The sequence below is a fragment of the Silene latifolia genome, chromosome Y (assembly GCF_048544455.1).
Source record: "Silene latifolia isolate original U9 population chromosome Y, ASM4854445v1, whole genome shotgun sequence".
NCBI lineage: Eukaryota > Viridiplantae > Streptophyta > Magnoliopsida > Caryophyllales > Caryophyllaceae > Silene > Silene latifolia.
In genome coordinates, this window is record NC_133538.1 from 213,766,468 (window position 1) to 213,786,664 (window position 20,197).

At 39.1% G+C, this 20,197-nt stretch overlaps 1 protein-coding gene across 1 annotated transcript; it reads left to right on the plus strand.

The window, feature by feature from the left end:
- Nucleotides 1-1,412: 1,412 nt before the first annotated feature.
- Nucleotides 1,413-19,598, plus strand: LOC141630044 (uncharacterized). Its single transcript, XM_074442933.1, has 6 exons — nt 1,413-1,545; nt 17,211-17,506; nt 17,672-17,684; nt 17,832-17,900; nt 18,377-18,593; nt 19,100-19,598. The coding sequence occupies exons 1-6, from the start codon at nt 1,413-1,415 to the stop codon at nt 19,596-19,598; spliced, it is 1,227 nt and encodes a 408-aa protein (XP_074299034.1).
- The last annotated feature ends 599 nt before the right edge of the window (nt 19,599-20,197 follow it).

Consider the following 20,197-nt stretch of genomic DNA (forward strand, 5'->3'; position numbering starts at 1 on the left):
TTTTCGTATAAGACTGAGGAGTGAACAACGAATCGGGGCTCTATCTCTTCTCTTCGTTCGTTTACTCTTTACTCTACCACTCGAGTTCTTGCTCTTTGGATTTTGCTCTTCTTTTATACTTTGCTAATGAGATTTGGATACGATTGGTACTATTGTTCTACTTTAATCTCTTAATTCTTAATCATTTGCTTTAATTCCTTCTTCTCTTTACTGTTATCATAATTACTTTAATTCGATTCTTGTTAGTTTTATTATCATTTTTAGTTTTAATTATCTAATTGTTGTTATTGTTAATTCGATGATGATGAGTAGCTAAATCCCCTCTGCTAAGACTAAAGGGGATCCATAATTATGAAGGGATAGTAATCGATTTATTGGGTTGATGCTGGTTTGGTCTTTGTTGTTTAAATGCTGCAATTAACGGTATCTGTCTAATTGAGTCGACGCAATTAGACATTTATATCTTAGTGATCCTTGACCTGGACCGAAAGGTTGGAAAAGGCGAGACTAGTAGCGAACAATAGGGTATTGTAGTTAGGGCGAAAGCTAAGCTATTCACGCTCTAGGGTGAATTGAGACCGAAAGGAGATATTCACTGCTCCTTAGACCGTATTTGCATTGACCTGAGACCTAGATTTCTTGACCGGATGAATATGGTGAACCGTCTGTCTTAGCTGTTTTCCTCTCCTTGGTTAATCTTTATTCTCTTTTTCTCTCTTCCTTACCCACTTATTAGTTTAGGACATCACAAATAAAAATCCCCCAATTCGGTTACCTTGACGAACTTTGATTAAGCTGACAATTTCCTACCTCTCTGTGGATTCGACCCGACTTCCCTAGCTATATTAGTTAGAGCCAGTTGGTATTTTTGACAGGTACGCGACAGACGTGTCAAATTTTGGCGCCGTTGCCGGGGAGGTGGCGCAATTTTGTTGCTTTAATTAAGTTTGTTTCTCGTCTCAGGGAATTTATTCCTTGAGGCTGATCTCATTTCTGCAAAGTTTTTATTAGTTTTGCAGGCTGTTCGGTTACTTTGTAAGTCTATTTGCTAGAATGTCTAATTCACAGCCATGTGGTAGATGTGGCACGGAAGGGCATGACCCTATTGGGTGCATGGAAAGTGTAGAGCGCGTCCTTGCTTATCAGAAGTAAAGCAAGGAGTTCCTTTTTCTCAGCTGTATGAAGAATTAAAGAATGTCTCTACTCCTTTTACGCCAGCGCCACAACCGGTTTCTTCTTCTGCAAATGAAGAAATTGCTGAAGTAAAATCCTTTGTGATGAGCATATCACAACAGTTTGATGAGAAGTGCAATAGGAAAGAAACGGTCATAGCGTAATTGAGGGAACAAGTCGCGCAGTTAACACTCACGAGTGACCAAGCCAAGCTTCTATCTACATGCAATCCAGTTGAAATGACGAACCTCCAAGTTGGCATTAATCATGAAGAGCCAAAAGAACCGGAAGACGGGGTTCTGATAGCTGAAGATGCCCTGGAGGATGATATGGATGATATGGATGAGTTTTTAGCTGAAATACTTGCTGCGTGTAATCAAGACACTCGATCGAGTGATTTATCTACTCGATCGAGTGAATCAATTTATCCCATCACTCGATCGAGTGAAAATACTGGTCGGTCGAGTAGTGCAGAAATTGAAGATGGTCGATCGAGTGATATTCTTACTCGATTGACTGAATTTGCTGAAGAAATCACTCGATCGAGTGATAAAGATGGTCGATCGAGTATATTTCAGTGTGAAACCACTCGATCGAGTGGTAATTGTGCTCGATCGAGTACCAGAAGTGGCGGAGATCCTATATTACTATCTAATCCCGCTACCGTGTCACCTTCCCCTGCTGTGGAGGTGTCACGCATTGATAAAGGTAAAGAGAAAGTTGCGGGTCCACTCATCATTGCTGAGTGCCCTTCCTAGGTCGTCGAAGGACGCAAAGATCGAGCGACTTGAGACGGTAAGTTTGTGGACGTTGTGAAGAACCTCAGGTAATCTTGTCCTTTTTACGAACTTGTTACTCAGGTACCTACTTACGCTAAGTTTATGAAAGATATTGTGACGCGTAAGAGAAATTTAAGTGAATTTGAGATGATTTCATTTATGGAAGAGTCTAGTAATTTGCTTTTAAATAAAGGTCCACCTAAAATGAAAGACCCGGGCAGACTTTTCTATTACCCGTATTATAGGCAACATGGTCATTGATCGGGCTCTTTGTGATTTAGGAGCCGGTGTTAGCGTCATGCCCCTTCTGTCTGCAAGAAACTGAACATGAGTCATTTTAAAGTGACTAACACTACCCTACAGATGGCTGATAGATCTGTTAGGAAGCCCTTAGGTGTCTTAGAGGACGTGCCTGTGAAAATAGGCAAGCTCTTTATCCCAGTGGATTTCATTATTTTAGATATAGCTGAGGACACCCGGACCCCAATTATCTTAGGAAGACCTTTCCTTTGTACAGCTGGGGCCGTTATTGATATCGGACAAGGGCGTTTGACTCTTGCAGTTGGGAATGACGCGATCACTTTCAGTCTGTCTAGTACTTTGGCTCGCCCAATGATAGAGGATACTTGTTATTCGGTAGATATTATTGACGAGTCTATCTATGATTTCTGGCCGGGTTCTTTTATGAAGGACCCACTAGAAGCCCTTATGCTTTTTGATGAGTGTGCAGATAGCCCAGACGACGATGACGTTGCGTTGGATTTGCTTATTGATGATTTGGATGAGCATGAGGGAGAGCAATTGGAACAAATGATTAGCACTCTTTGCTCCATTGAGGTAAAGGTACCGGAACGTAAGCCTCTCCCTTCTCATCTAAAATATGTTTTATTAGACGATACAGAGCAATATCCAGTCATTGTTAGTGCTAAGCTTAATGATGATCAGCTGACTTCTTTGTTAGCTGTACTTAAGAAAAACAGGAAAGCACTGGGTTATTCATTGGACGATATCAAGGGGATTAGTCCCGATATCGTATGCACGAGGATAGAGTGGAGGAAGATCACAAACCTTGCGAGATGGGGTCGGCACCATTTGAACCGGAAGATGCGAGGATGTTGTGATGGCTGAGGTAATGAAGCTGCTAGATGCAGGTATTATTTATTCTGTCGGTAATTCTAAATGGGTGAGTCCAGTACAGGTGGTCCCGAAAAAGGAGGGACAACTGTAGTTAAGAATGATAGAGATGAATTAATACCTACTCGAATAGTGACTGGTTGGCGGATATGCATAGATTACAGACAGCTGAATGCCGCCACCAAGAAAGATCACTTTCCCCTTCCTTTTATTGATCAAATGGTAGAAAGGTTAGCTTCTCATAAATTTTTCTGCTATTTAGACGGGTATTCCGGGTTCTTTCGGATCCCTATTCACCAGCACGATCAAGCTAAGACTACATTTACTTGTCCTCAGGGCGTTTTTGCTTATCGCAGGATGCCTTTTGGTTTATGTAATGCCCCTGCCACCTTTCAAAGGTGCATGATGGGGATATTTTCAGAGTATATTGAGTCTATTATGGAAGTTTTCATGGACGATTTCAGTGTTTATGGAAGTGATTTTTCTAACTGTCTGTCTAACCTTAAGAAAGTGTTGCAGCGCTGTATTGAGGTCAATCTTGTGCTGAACTGGGAGAAGTGCCACTTTATGGTCAACGAGGGAGTTGTTTTAGGGCACTTAGTTTCTGATAGGGGGATAGAAGTTGATAAAGCAAAGGTGGAAGTGATTCAGCAATTACCGCCTCTTGTTAATGTTAAGGGTGAGAAGTTTCCTTGGTCACACCGCTTTTATCACGGTTTATCAAGGACTTCTCAAAAATTGCTAAACCACTTACACAGTTGCTACTTAAGGATGCCCCTTTTGTTTTTACTGATGAGTGTCTTTCTGCTTTTAACAGGTTAAAGCAGGCTTTAGTCTCTGCGCCGATTATACAGCCTCCCGACTAGGACTTGCCGTTTGAGATAATGTGTGATGCCAGTGACTATGCACTAGGAGCGGTGCTGGGCCAAAGGAAAGACAAAGCTTTGAATGCGATCTACTATGCGAGCCAAACTCTAGATGAGGCTCAAGTGAAGTACACTACCACTGAGAAAGAGCTGCTAGCTATAGTTTATGCCTTAGAGAAGTTTCGTACTTACTTAGTTGGGTCAGAAGTTACTATTTTTACTGACCATGCAGCTTTGAGGCATCTCCTTGCTAAGAAGGAGGCTAAACCACGGCTATTGAGATGGATACTCCTTCTTCAGGAGTTTGATTTGCAGATTAAGGATAAGAAAGGAGCTGAGAACGTTGTAGCTGATCACTTGTCGCGACTGGTGCGACAAGAAGGGGAAGATTCTCTACCTATAGATGATTCTTTTCCTGACGATACTTTAATTGCTGTTATATCGTCTATTGTTAACCAAGAACCTTGGTATGCAGATATAGCTAACTTCGTTGTCAGTGGCAAGCGCGCCCGACCTTTCTTAGCAGAGGAAGCGTTTTACGTATAACGCTAAGCGATTATACGGGATGATCCTTACTTGTTTAAGGAATGTGCAGACGGTCTCTACAGACGATGTATTCCACAGTGGGAGGCCAAAGTAGTCTTGGAAGGCTGTCACTCCTCTTCATATGGTGGTCACCACGGTCCATCGCGCATCGTGGCTAAGGTACTTCAGTCTGGTTTTTACTGGCCTTCTTTGTTTGCTGACGCTAAGTCTTTTGTTTCAGCTTGTGATGCTTGTCAATGATCAGGGAACATTTCAAAGAGACATGAGATGCCACAAAACGGCATCTTAGAGGTTGAGGTCTTCGATGTCTGGGGCATTGATTTCCAAGGACCGTTCCCATCCGATAAAGGTAACGGGTATATCTTAGTGGCTGTAGACTATGTGTCAAAATGGGTTGAGGCAATTGCCTCACCTCATTGTGATGCTAAGACCGTGATAAAGATGTTTAAAAATATCATATTCCCCCGATTTGGTGTCCCTAGGGTCGTCATTAGTGATGGGGGAATGCATTTTAAAGAAAAGAAATTCACTTCTATTCTGTCTAAAGTTGGTGTCCAACACCGGCGTGGTTTGGGGTATCATCCCCAAACTAGTGGTCAGGTTGAAGTCTCTAATCGTGAGCTGAAAGAGATCTTGTCTAAGGTAGTTTCTAAATCACGGAAAGACTGGAGTCTTAAGTTAGATGACACATTATGGGCTTACAGAACTGCCTTTAAGACACCAATTGGTGCATCACCTTATAGGCTAGTTTATGGGAAATCGTGTCACTTACCTGTTGAATTAGAATGTAAGGCTTGGTGGGCAATTCGTGAGCTTAACTATGATCCTAAGTTGTGTGGTCAGAATCGTCTTTTGCAGCTGGATGAGTTGGAAGAGTTTAGGCTTAATGCCTATGATAGCTCGCTCATTTATAAGGAAAAGACGAAGAGATGGCATGACAAGCGAATTCTACCTCGGGAGTTTCATGTTGGGAAAAAGGTGCTGCTGTTTAATGCCCGACTGAGATTATTTCCTGGCAAGCTGAAGTCCAGGTGGAGTGGTCCTTATACGGTGACTGCTGTTACCAAATTTGGATCCGTGGAGCTCGAAAATTCCGAAGGTCATAGGTTCAAAGTAAATGGCCAATATGTGAAGCATTACCATGAGGCGAATGAAGCAAACAATCGTGTTGAAGTCTTGCACTTTGACGAGCTAGACGCGCCAGTTAATTGATGCCAGAAAGGTCGTGCGGGACCTCATAAAGCAGCGCTCTCCGGGAGGCAGCCCGGACTGTTTTATTGTACTCTTGTTGAATCTTTTATTTTTCTTTAGCTTTTTGTTGAACTTCAGACGCTGTTTTACGAACTCTTTATGCCTCCCTTGCTTTGAAATGCGTGTTTTGCAGGTTACTTCACTCGATCGAGCAGTTTTCTACTCGATCAAGCGCTTTTTGAGGTAATTATCACTCGATCGAGTGATATTCTTACTCGATCGAACAAAGCAGAAATCACGTTTACTCGATCGAGTAGTTTTTCTACTCGATCGAGTCCTTCCATTTGCCAGTTACTCGATCGAGCTGTTCCAAGTAGCTCGATCGAGCAGTTTTGTCTTCCAGCGGCTGTTTTACGTCTATTAAGCTACTGCTTGACTTTCTTTGACCTCCCATGTTCATGGTCGGTTTGGGGAGGTCCCTCCTTATGACGTTTTGTAAGTTTTCTGACTCCACTCCTCCTTTTCTTTTCAGTTTGCATTTCTTTCCCTTTTTTTGGTACAATGGGGGCATTGTACGGTTTGGTTTGGGGAGGTATGCATCCATATCTATGTCTGTCTACATGTTCTCTTGCTTTTTCGCTTGCACGTTTAATTATTTTCGCATGCATTGTTGTCTTATTTAATTCAAAAATCATACAAAAAAAAAATTCAAAAAAAATTTAGAAAAAATTTCAAAAATTCAAAAAATTCACGTTTAATTTGAGTCGGAACGTTTGAACTTTGACGCTACATTGAATCTTTACTTGAGCCTTGCATATTATTGACATTTAGTTGGCATGATTATATGCATGATCTACGAGTTTTTGTTTCTCTCTTATCTGAATGAATAGACTTGATTCATCATATCGGCAAGCTACATTACATTCTGAGGTTAGAGCTTTATAAACTGGTGATATTCATGACCGGTTTCATTTAGGATGTGAGTAGTACTCTCTTTAAGGCATGTAACATCAATTTTCATAAGCATGAGTCTAGTCTTCTTAATACCTGCATGCATTCGGTCTGTGGATGGTGACACATGTTAGGAGAGGCAGTCCCCTTTATTTCATTCCACCCATGAGCCCCACATAGCCAAATTGCCTTTTCGTCATATCAGCTACTTTCTATAATACTTCCTACCCTAGCCGAGCTAGCGACAAGCAGTTGTTGGAATGTTTTATTGCAATTTGGTTATTTTGTCTGATTTTCAGAAGATAGTGGAAGAAAAAAAAGGAATGAAAGAAAAAGAATTGTTGAAAAAAAAATGGAACGAAAAAAAAAAAGAATGAAAAAGAAAAAAAAGCGAAATAAGAAAAGAAGAAAAAGAAAGAAAAATCATATGGATAAGAAAAAATTGTATAATGATTTTCACTCCCATGTTCTATCTATACTTTATGGGGAGTTGACAAGTATTGGCGTTTAGTGAGTTTAGTGCATGGAATGTGCACTGTTTCATTTTGTTATATTGAGTATGAAGATGGGATGCAGTTATATTTGGATTCGTTGTTGCTAGCCTGGCTATTAACCCCACATATCCAAATTCATTTTAACCCCTTCTTACCCATTACCTCACTTACCCAAATGTAAGTCCTCGGCATGTGTCTTGGTCACTAGTATGGTTGGAATGCATATGTATGGTTGAAGAGACTTTATTCATGTTAACTGCATGCATGTTCTTATAGGTCGAGTTAGGTGAGTGTCTTTACTTCTGTCTATCTTTCACATATATACACACCTTGTGCCTGATTGAGAGTGACGAGCGGCCCGTGAGAGTCCGATATCTTTTGAATCTTGCAAGGTCGACGGTTCAGTAAGTTTGGAACATTCGTTTAACTCGTTTGCACTTCTCATTTGCCACTTTGTCAGTTATTGCATTAAATTGGTTTAGTGGGTGATTTGTAGCTGATGTGTTGGTCACGTTCCACTGTTATTTCTTAGTTGCATTCATATTTGCTTGGGGACAAGCAAAGGTTTGGTTTGGGGAGATTTGATGCGTGTCTTTTATATAAGGTTTTTACCTCATTTTTTACACGCATTTCTGTACTTTTTATGTAGCATCTAGCTACAAATACCCCCGAATATTCTACTTTGATTCGTTTTATGTAATTTGCAGGAATTAACCAAAGAGGAGTTAAATCAAGCCTAATTTGTCCCAATTGCATGCATTCATGGAGAATAAGGAGCCGGAGCTTGGAATCTAACATTTTGGAGACGCGTGCGTTTCAAAGTCTAGCGTGCCTAAATAGCTCGATCGAGTGGTTTCCTACTCGATCGAATGCTTTATTTGCTCAGTGTAACACCCGCAAATTTTCTAATCTCATTTTTTTTTCACTTTTAAATTATGAGATGTAATTTTAATCCTTCAAGTACGGATTTGATTTAATTATTTAATTAAATTCGTTTTATAATCGGTGTTCGCTCTTGATGCGTAATTTATCCTTTTTGACTCGGAATTTAATTCCGTCAAACCCGTAATATTTTGTAATTGTCTTATACATATATTATAAGATCAAAGTGATCCCTACATAATACACCCACCAGATTTTAGAGGCCATCTAGCTTGCCTCCTACATTTTATTTTATTGCAAAAACAACCCTAATCTATACCATAGTTCGGCCCCTTGTCTTCATAGCTTCCTTATTTTATTCTTTGGGTGAAATTTACCAATAATTGTGCCTTGTTGTCCCTTGCTTTGGCTGGTCACTTGCTCTATTTAAAGGACTCCATTTTCCTCTTCATTTCTTACGTACAAACTACTACAATTCATACTTCAAAGCTCTTGCAATTTGAATCAATTCTTCTACTCTTTTTACTAGTTTACAAGCTTGTTTTCCACCATAATTTAGGAGAAACATATCAAGAGAATTCATCCTATTCCTTTCCTTCAAAACTCTAATTGTTATTGGTAATCTCTTCTTTGGTAAGAATAGTAATAATAATAGTCAAGGTAGTTTTATAGTCATCATAGTTTTATTTCATATACTTAATCGTGACATATGGAGCAATATACCATATGTGTTTTTATTTTATAGGTTATCAAGAAGACTCTGAAGAAGACGAGTATTTAATCGACTCGGACCTTGACAACTAAGGTAACAAAGGACGTTACTCGGTGTTACCATATATTTGTTGTAGTTCTTTGGTATTAAGAACTTTGACATTTAGAGGACTTACTAATAATTTGGACTATAAATTGATAATAACTAATTTCGAAATTATGAGTAAAATGGCTATAAATTACTTTTCTGGAACATTTGACATATTATAAGTCACCATGAATTTTTATAGTAATTGTTTTGCATTTAAAGTATTTATTTCGTATTTTACATTATTGTTGCAATTCTTGCAAATATAGTATACTTGGATTTGTTTTAATTAGTTTTAAAATACTTATACTAATTAACAATTTATGAAATTTTAATATAAGGCTGAGACATTATATATTAAGGTTGTGTTAAATTTTTAGCCCTCGAAACCTTCATTTCGTAATTTAAAGTAAATTGGAAGTTTTAGTCAAAACCGAAATTTGTTGATAAACGATTCGACAAATCTGTTTGTAAAATTTATATCCCCTGTTTATATTTCGAATATTTAAAAATGTTGTGAATAAAATCCTGTTATTTTCAAGTCTAGGATCTACACAAAAAATTTCATAACATTTGGACGTGTGGTTTGATCAGAAGCAAATATTTGTGAACATCTATCCAGAATACAACAATTCTGTCTTTAGCTCAAAGTTTAATTTGAAAAACATATTTATCCTTCGAAACATAAGCTCATATTTTTCATGAATAAACTTTAGGATGTCTAGTATCCTGTAAAATTTTAATTTACCTCAAAATATATTCTAAAAGTCGATTTATAAATTAAGACATTCTGGTTATCATTTTATGACTAATTTCGCAAATCAATTTATATACCCCTGCTACTTTCGTCATTACAAGTTTATCAAAGAATAAAAGTTGTAGCTAAAACCTTCTGGAAACCATGAAAATTGACCTTGCATCATTTCTATTTTTATATATTTAATTATGAATTTTACCGTAAAACATTACATTTTTGTAAAATCTGTTTTTATGACTAAGTCTCAATAAAGGCCTAATTAATACATATCTTCATAAAGTACTTTCATTTAGACTTGATTTAAAGTATAAAGCAGTAGCTTTATCATATGTAAACTTCGAAATCATTTTATACCTTATAATTATACAGTTAAAGTTTTCACTCGAGATAATAAAAGAGTAAGTTCACTTACAAACCTTGAAATAAGATACTACCTTTTGGGTATTTTTGAGTTTGGAATATTTGGAGGGAAGGCAAGGAATAATAAACTGAGGTATACTATTTTCTTACCCCCATTTGATTTGTTACCCCGGGGCTGAGCAGGGTTCCGTTGGTACAGATTGTCGTAGAGTCATGTACATGTACTTAGACCGGGGCTGAGCAGGGTTAGATTATGGTTTGTGACTAGTGGGTTGGATCGAGCGGGGTCCCCAACAATTAGCACATGGTAGGTGAGCGGGGTCTACGGTTTTTAGCGATATTGCCGGACATGTTAAAATCTAAGCCTGAACTATATTATTTCCATTCTGTTGTTTGAGGAATTTTGCTGTTAAGCATGCAGTACGATTTGTTCTGATCGTAATTTTGATATCATATTTTAATTACTTTTGTTATAATACTTCAATCTATTTTGATATATTATTTCTTCTATACCATTTATATTGTGTAACATGGCTGGGAGAACGTCTAGTTACTCCCATGATTTGTGGTCATTATGTTTATAACATGACAGGTATTCTTATGGATGGGATATCAGTGTGAGAGCTAGCGAGTAGTCTGAAGATCCTACTCTGTTCTTTTTTTTTTTTCCTTTATGTTTTCAGTTGAACACTTGAGGATTTTTTGTTTTAGCCCTTTTTCTAGGAAAGTGGCATTTGTATTTGACCGAGCTTTGCAAATCTTCATAATTGAGAATTTTATATTCTCAATTTTTATCAGTTAAACTTTTATCATTGTGTTATTAATCCCGTTGGTGATTCCGCCATCGTTTTGCACTATAAATCTAGTGCAAAAGCAAGGAAATCACTGTCGAACGGGATTAATAAATACGCTGATAAAAGTTTAATCGATAAAAATGAGAATATAAAATTCTCAATTATGAAGATTTGCAAAGCTCTCATTAAATACAAATGCCACTTTCCTAGAAAAAGGGCTAAAACAAAAATCCTCAAGTGTTCAACTGAAAACATAAAGGAAAAAAAAAAAAAGAACAGAGTAGGATCTTCAGACTACTCGCTAGCTCTCACACTGATATCCCATCCATAAGAATACCTGTCATGTTATAAACATAAACTAACGATAAATGGGGGAGTAACTAGACGTTCTCCCGACCATGTTACACAATATAAATGGTATAGAAGAAATAATATATCAAAATAGATTGAAGTATTATAACAAAAGTAATTAAAATATGATATCAAAATTACGATCGTAACAAATCGATCGCATGCTTAACAAAAAATTCCTCAAACAATGTAATGGAAATAATATAGTTCAGCTTAGATTTTAACATGCTGGCAATATCGCTAAAAACCGTAGACCCCGCTCACCCTACCATGTGCTAATTGTTGGGGACCCCGTCACCAACCCACTAGTCACAAACCATAACTAACCCCCGCGTTTCAGCCCTGGCCTAAGTACATGTACATGACTTACGACAATCTGTACCAACGGAACCCGCTTCACCGGGGTAACAAATCAAATGGGGGTAAGAAAATAGTATACCTCAGTTTATTATTCCTTGCCTTCCCTCCAAATATTCCAAACTCAAAAATACCCAAAAGGTAGTATCTTATTTCAAGGTTTGTAAGTAAACTACTCTTTTATTATCTCGAGTGAAAACTTTTAACTGTATAATTATAAGGTATAAAATGATTTCGAAGTTTACATATGATAAAGCTACTGCTTTATACTTTAAATCAAGTCTAAATGAAAGTACTTTATGAAGATATGTATTATTTAGGCCTTTATTGAGACTTAGTCATAAAAAAAATTTTACAAAATGAAGCGTTTTTTGGTAAAATTCATAATTAAATATATAAAAATAGAAATGATGCAAGGTCAATTTTCATGGTTTCCAGAAGGTTTTAGCTACAACTTTTATTCTTTGGGTGAAATTTACCAATAATTGTGCCTTGTTGTCCCTTGCTTTGGCTGGTCACTTGCTCTATTTAAAGGACTCCATTTTCCTCTTCATTTCTTACGTACAAACTACTACAATTCATACTTCAAAGCTCTTGCAATTTGAATCAATTCTTCTACTCTTTTTACTAGTTTACAAGCTTGTTTTCCACCATAATTTAGGAGAAACATATCAAGAGAATTCATCCTATTCCTTTCCTTCAAAACTCTAATTGTTATTGGTAATCTCTTCTTTGGTAAGAATAGTAATAATAATAGTCAAGGTAGTTTTATAGTCATCATAGTTTTATTTCATATACTTAATCGTGACATATGGAGCAATATACCATATGTGTTTTTATTTTATAGGTTATCAAGAAGACTCCGAAGAAGACGAGTATTTAATCGACTCGGACCTTGACAACTAAGGTAACAAAGGTGTTGTAACACCCGCAAATTTTCTAATCTCATTTATTCACTTTTAAATTATGAGATGTAATTTTAATCCTTCAAGTACGGATTTGATTTAATTAAATTCGTTTTATAATCGGTGTTCGCTCTTGATGCGTAATTTATCCATTTTGACTCGGAATTTAATTCCGTCAAACCCGTAATATTTTGTAATTGTCTTATACATATATTATAAGATCAAAGTGACCCCTACATAATACACCCACCAGATTTTAGAGGCCATCTAGCTTGCCTCCTACATTTTATTTTATTGCAAAAACAACCCTAATCTATACCATAGTTCGGCCCCTTTTCTTCATAGCTTCCTTATTTTATTTTTGGGTGGAATTTACCAATAATTGTGCCTTGCTTTGGCTGGTCACTTGCTCTATTTAAGGACTCCATTTTCCTCTTCATTTCTTACTACAAACTACTACAATTCATACTTCAAAGCTCTTGCAATTTGAATCAATTCTCCTACTCTTTTTACTAGTTTACAAGCTTGTTTTCCACCATAATTTAGGAGAAACATATCAAGAGAATTCATCCTATTCCTTTCCTTCAAAACTCTAATTGTTATTGGTAATCTCTTCTTCTTTGGTAAGAATAGTAATAATAATAGTCAAGGTAGTTTTATAGTCATCATAGTTTTATTTCATATACTTAATCGTGACATATGGTGCAATATACCATATGTGTTTTTATTTTATAGGTTATCAAGAAGACTCCGAAGAAGACGAGTATTTAATCGACTCGGACCTTGACAACTAAGGTAACAAAGGACGTTACTCGGTGTTACCATATATTTGTTGTAGTTGCTTGTATTAAGAACTTTGACATTTAGAGGACTTACTAATAAGTTGGACTATAAATTGATAATAACTAATTTCGAAATTATGAGTAAAATGGCTATAAATTACTTTTCTGGAACATTTGACATATTATAAGTCACCATGAATTTTTATAGTAATTGTTTTGCATTTAAAGTATTTATTTCGTATTTTACATTATTGTTGCAATTCTTGCAAATATAGTATACTTGGACTATTTTAATTAGTTTTAAAATACTTATACTAAATTAACAATTTATGAAATTTTAATATAAGGCTGAGACATTATATATTACGGTTGTGTTAAATTTTTAGCCCTCGAAACCTTCATTTCGTAATTTAAAGTAAATTGGAAGTTTTAGTCAAAACCGAGTTGTTGATAAACGATTACGACAGTCTGTTTGTAAAATTTATATCCCCTGTTTATATTTCGAATAATTAAAAATGTTGTGAATAAAGTCCTGTTATTTTCAAGACTAGGATCTACACAAAAAATTTCATAACATTTGGACGTGTGGTTTGATCAGAAGAAAATATTTGTGAACATCTATCCAGAATACAACAATTCTGTCTTTAGCTCAAAGTTTAATTTGAAAAACATATTTATCCTTCGAAACATAAGCTTATATATTTCATGAATAAACTTTAGGATGTCTAGTATCCTGTAAAATTTTAATTTACCTCAAAATATATTCTAAAAGTCGATTTATAAATTAAGACATTCTGGTTATCATTTTATGACTGATTCTGCAAATCAATTTATATACCCCTACTACTTTCGTCATTACAAGTTTATCAAAGAATAAAAGTTGTAGCTAAAACCTTCTGGAAACCATGAAAATTGACCTTGCATCATTTCTATTTTTATATATTTAATTATGAATTTTACCGTAAAAATTTCTGCATTTTGTAAAACTGTTTTTATGACTAAGTCTCAATAAAGGCCTAAATAATACATATCTTCATAAAGTACTTTCATTTAGACTTGATTTAAAGTATAAAGCAGTAGCTTTATCATATGTAAACTTCGAAATCATTTTATACCTTATAATTATACAGTTAAAAGTTTTCACTCGAGATAATAAAAGAGTAGTTTACTTACAAACCTTGAAATAAGATACTACCTTTTGGGTATTTTTGAGTTTGGAATATTTGGAGGGAAGGCAAGGAATAATAAACTGAGGTATACTATTTTCTTACCACCATTTGATTTGTTACCCTGGGTGAGCGGGGTTCCGTTAGTACAGATTGTCGTAGAGTCATGTACATGTACTTAGACCGGGGCCGAGCGGGGGTTCCGTTATGGTTTGTGACTAGTGGGTTGGTGAGCAGGGTCCCCAACAATTAGCACATGGTAGGGTGAGCGGGGTCTACGGTTTTTAGCGATTGCCAGCATGTTAAAATCTAAGTCCGAACTATATTATTTCCATTCGTTGTTTGAGGAATTTTTTTGTTAAGCATGCAAAGACGATTTGTTCCGATCGTAATTTTGATATCATATTTTAATTACGTTTGTTATAATACTTCAATCTATTTTGATATATTATTTCTTCTATACCATTTATATTGTGTAACATGGCTGGGAGAACGTCTAGTTACTCCCCATCGATCGTGGTCATTTATTATGTTTATAACATGACGGGTATTCTTATGGATGGGATATCAGTGTGAGAGCTAGCGAGTAGTCTGAAGATCCTACCCTGTTCTTCTTTATGTTTTCAGTTGAACACTTTGAGGATTTTTGTTTTAGCCCTTTTTCTAGGAAAGTGGCATTTGTATTTGACCGAGCTTTGCAAATCTTCATAATTGAGAATTTTATATTCTCAATTTTTATCGATTAGACTTTTATCATTGTGTTATTAATCCCGTTCGACGGTGATTCCGCTTTGTTTTGCACTAGATTTATAGGGGGATTACAGTTGGTATCGAAAGCATCGTTGCTCCCAACGCTCACACATTGATCCGTAGGATTATGCCTAATAAATAATTTAGTGAGAGATGGGTAGAAACCAATAAGGACTTGGATGCTAGTTTATCATTTTTTGCAAATCGTGCTTAGCATTGACTAAGTGTTAACGTTCTTTTAAGATGGCCGGACGCGGACGTGGACGTGGACGTGGATGTCAACAGGAAGAGATTCCGGATCGACAAAGAATCAACCAAGCGATCGTCAACTCGCTTAATCATCGACCAACAGGATCGAAGACTTGGCCCCTCGCGGTAGAGGAAACGGTGGACGGACGAGAGTTCGATTTTCCCGAGTGCGGACAGATGGCGAAGAGCAGATTGACCTTCTTCAAGGGTGTCATTGACCCCGAGGCTCGAGGCCGTGGATCGACGGATGGAGCGACAGTTTGAAATGCGAGGTCCCAAACCAAAGACATGGTGAACCGGCCGTCCATTATCTCGCAAGGTGAAGCCGACCATTGGTGGAGGATTGTTGGTTCCGCAGCCGCACTAGCACCTGGGTTCGGATGGACCGAATTCGTCACCATGCTTGAGAGAAGATTTTACCCTGAAGAACTAAAACACCGGAAGATCGAAGAGTTCATGGAATGCAAGCAGGGGAAACCTATCACCCAAGACTTCACCGACCTTTTCAACGAGTCTTGCGCACTTTCCGAGGAGCCGCTCCCGATGAGGCCCGAAGGGTTTTCTATTATCGCAGGAAGTCGAAAAGCGAGGTCACTCATTTGATGCCTAAAGACACGGATACCGTAGAGAAGATCTACAATGTCGCCTTGCTAAATGAGAGATCCTTAGCTCGAATCAAGGAGGAGGTGCCCCGTTAATGTACCATCTCGGAAGAGGCCTTTTTCTTCTCCTACTTATTCTCGCTCCCAAGAGGAATAAATCTCCGGAGGTTCGGACCTAAGAAACCTCACTTTACCTCCCGACCGCCTCGGAAGAAGACGATGAAAAGAAAGACTTCGTGAAGAAGGATGCCGTTTGCTATTCTTGCGGTGACCCTTATCATCCTGGGCTTACTTGTGGTGGTGACCCTATTGTCTGCTTCAAGTGCAATGAACCGGGTCATAAAGCTAATGAGATGCCCGAAGAATGATATCTTGGTACATCAATTGTTAAGACTGCCGCCGCCACAATCGCAAAGACCGGAGGTCTTTGCTCGCCGTAAAGGTCGTATATTTGTCCGAGCCGAGCTGATGCCGAGGCTAACCCGGATGTGATTCCGGTACGTACCTTGTTTTCGGACGTCATGCTTTTATTCTGTTTTGACACCGGTGCATCTATATCCGTCATATCCTCTAAATTTGAAAAAGCATCCTGGTATCCATTCTGCCGAGCCCGTTCCCATATCTTTACCTTCCGGTGAAGCTATATCTTGTGTTAAGGCATATGTTGACGTGCCTATTCTCATCATTTGGTGAGGTCTTTCCCACCACTCTTTTGGACTTCCCTCCGGGTGAGTTCGATGTGATCCTTGGTATAGATTGGTGGCCCTTTATGACGCTCGTTTCCGGTCCGAGATCGGAAGATTTCCTTGAAGAGTCCCCTGCGGTAGCCGAGGTTACCCACCATGGTGGTAGACGTCGGGGAGGGTATAAAGATCGTTCGCGCTTGAAGGCCGTGAGTCTACAAAGGAAGGGTTGTCAAGTGTTTCTATGCTCTGTTTCCTCATCCGCCGAGTTACCCGAGCTTAAGGAGGTTCGTATCGTGAACGAGTACCCCGATGTTTTTCCCGAAGACTTACCTGGTATTCCTCCCGAGCGAGATGTTGAGTTCTCTATCGATCCGTGTGCCTGCATGGTCCGATTGCTAAAGCCCCGTATCGTATGGCCCCTATTTGAGTTACGGGGAACTACGGAAGCAGTTGGATGAGATGATCGAGAAGGACTTTATCCGCCCTAGCTCCTCGGCTTGGGGTGCCCCTGTCCTCTTTGTGAAGAAGAAGGATGGTTCTATGCGGTTGTGCATCGACTACCGAGAGCTTAACCGTGTTACGAGAAAGAACAAGTACCCTCTACCCCGTATCGATGACCTTTTTGATCGGTTGAAGGCGCTTCCGTCTTCTCTAAGATCGATCCGAGATCCGGCTACCATCGAGATCCTGTACGAGAGTCCGATATTCATAAGACCGCCTTTTGCTCAAGGTATGGTCACTATGAGTTCAAGGTTATGCCTTTCGGTTTAACCAACGCCCCTGCGGTGTTTATGGATCAGATGAATCGTACCTTCCAAGAATTCCTTGACAAGTGTGTGGTGGTCTTCATCGATGATATTCTGGTCTACTCTAAGTCCGAAGCGAACATGTTGAACATCCGAGGATTGTTCGGGCATCCTGACGAAGTAGTGGTATGCAAAGTATTCGAAATGTGAGTTTTGGCTCCGAGGTAGCTTTTCTTGGCCATGTTATCTCGAAGGAAGGAATTAAGGTGGATCCTGCAAAGATTTCTGCTATCTCTGATTGGTCTAGTCCATCTAATGTTGGTGAGATTCGTAGTTTCTTGGGTCTTGCAGGCTATTATAGAAGGTTTGTTAAGGATTTTTCCAAGTTAGCCCGTCCGATGACTCAACTTCTAAAAAAAGAATCCAAGTTTCTATGGTCCGAGGCTTGCGAAAAGGCGTTCCAAGAGCTCAAGAAGCGTCTTTACTTCGCACTGTGCTAACTTTGCTGAAGACGGTGTTGGCTTCAATGTGTTCCGTGATGCTTCTAAGCATGGGTTAGGCCGTGTGCTAATGCAAGAAGGTAAGGTGATCGCCTATGCATCTAGGCAGTTGAAGGTTCACGAAGTAAACTACCCTACCCACGACTTGGAGTTAGTCTGGCGTGGTTCATGCTCTTAAGATTTGGCGTCATTACTTGTATGGTGTGAAGTGTAAGGTTCACACGATCACAAGAGCTCGCGTCATATTTTCACGAAAAGGATTTGAACGCAAGGCGAGAGACGCTGGATTGAGTTGGTGAATGACTACGATCCGGAGTCGTTGTACTATGAAGGAAGAGCTAATGTTGTTCTTTGATGCTTTGAGCGGAAGAATGTTCATTCCCTTATCCCTTGCTCGCTTTACCCGAAGCTCGGTTCGCGAGTTCGAGAAAATGTCCATTGGCGTGGTCCTCAATGATCCTGCCGTTTGTGTTAACTCCTTGGTGGTGAACCCGACCTCTTTCGGAAATCCGTGAGAAGCAGTTGGTTGACTCTTTTGTTCGAGATCCGTGTGAAGATGGGTCTTGGGAAAGTGTCGACTTTGCTAATGACTCCGGTGGAGCTTTGAAGTTTAAGGGTCGTTGGGTTGTACCCAAGGATGATGATTTGAGAAAGAAGATTTTCGATGAGGCTCATAAAACTCCTTTCTCAGTGCATCCTGGTGGCGACAAGATGTACAAGGACCTAAGGCTTCACTTCTGGTGGCCGCATATGAGAGATGAGCTGTCGCTTATGTGAGTAGATGCATGACTTGTCAACGTGTCAAGTTTGAGCATAAGAGACCTGGAGGTTTGTTGCAACCACTACCAATTCCCGAATGGAAATGGCAGTGTGTGGCTATGGATTTCGTAATGGCCCTACCGAGGACCGTATCTCGGTAGGAATGGTATTTGGGTTGTGGTGGATCGTTTAACCAAGAGTGCTCGCTTCATCCCGATTCGCGATACTTGGAGTTTGGAGCGGCTTCTTTGAGACCTACGTTGCCGAGGTGGTACGACATCATGGTGTTCCCTTGGAGATAGTATCCGATCGTGATCCGAGGTTCATTCTAAGTTTGGAAGGCTCTGCAGAAGGCTTTAGGTACCCGGTTCTTTGATGAGCACTTTGCTTTTCATCTTTGCTCGATGGTCAATCCGAGAGAACAATCCAAACCTTGGAGGATATGCTCCGTGCCTGCGCTTTGGATTTTGGGAAACCGGGAGAGACATCTACCTTTGGTTGAGTTTTCATATAACAACAGTTATCACGCTTCAATCAAGATGGCTCCTTTTGAGGCTCTTTACGGACGTCGTTGCCGTAGCCCTGTGTGTTGGGATGAACCTGGAGATGTGTTGGCCCTTGGACCAGATGTGATTGCTGCCACTATCGATCGAGTTCAGTTGATCGAGTCCCGTATGAAAGCGCCCAGATCGTCGAAGTCTTATGCCGATGTTCGCCGTCGACCTTTGGAGTTCGAGGTTAGTGATTTGGTTTTCCTGAGGGTGTCTCCAATGAAAGGAGTGAAACGGTTTGGAATTAAAGGCAAGCTTAGTCCTAAGTTCATAGGACCATATCCGATCGTTGAGAGAGTTGGCGAAGTGGCTTACAAGCTCAAGCTACCCGCTTCGATGGGTAAGACTCACGACGTGTTCCATGTATCCCAGCTGAGGAAGTACGTAAGTGACCCCGCGCATGTGATCGAACCAGAAGTTTTAGAGATCGAACCGGGACGACCTATGAGGAGAGACCGATCCGGATAACTGATAGGAAGGAAAAACGCCTTAGGAATAAAGTGGTGCCTTTAGTGAAGGTTCTCTGGCGTTGCAACCGCTTCGAGGAGGAGACTTGGGAGACCGAATCTTCTATGCGCATTAAGCACCCTCACCTCTTCGATTAAGGTAATCTCGTTTCCCTATCAACACTCTTTAACTCCTTTCAAGTTTCGGGGACGAAACTTTTTCTTAGTGGGGGAGGTTGTAACACCCGCAAATTTTCTAATCTCATTTATTCACTTTTAAATTATGAGATGTAATTTTAATCCTTCAAGTACGGATTTGATTTAATTAAATTCGTTTTATAATCGGTGTTCGCTCTTGATGCGTAATTTATCCATTTTGACTCGGAATTTAATTCCGTCAAACCCGTAATATTTTGTAATTGTCTTATACATATATTATAAGATCAAAGTGACCCCTACATAATACACCCACCAGATTTTAGAGGCCATCTAGCTTGCCTCCTACATTTTATTTTATTGCAAAAACAACCCTAATCTATACCATAGTTCGGCCCCTTTTCTTCATAGCTTCCTTATTTTATTTTTGGGTGGAATTTACCAATAATTGTGCCTTGCTTTGGC

Coding starts and splice junctions, on each gene's coding strand:
- LOC141630044 (XM_074442933.1), top strand. CDS start 1,413: ATGACGAACCTCCAAGTTGGCATTAATCATGAAGAGCCAAAAGAACCG. Junction 1,546..17,210: donor AGCTGAAATACTTGCTGCGT/GTAATCAAGACA, acceptor GATCGGTTGAAG/GCGCTTCCGTCTTCTCTAAG. Junction 18,594..19,099: donor AGAGATGAGCTGTCGCTTAT/GTGAGTAGATGC, acceptor ATATAACAACAG/TTATCACGCTTCAATCAAGA.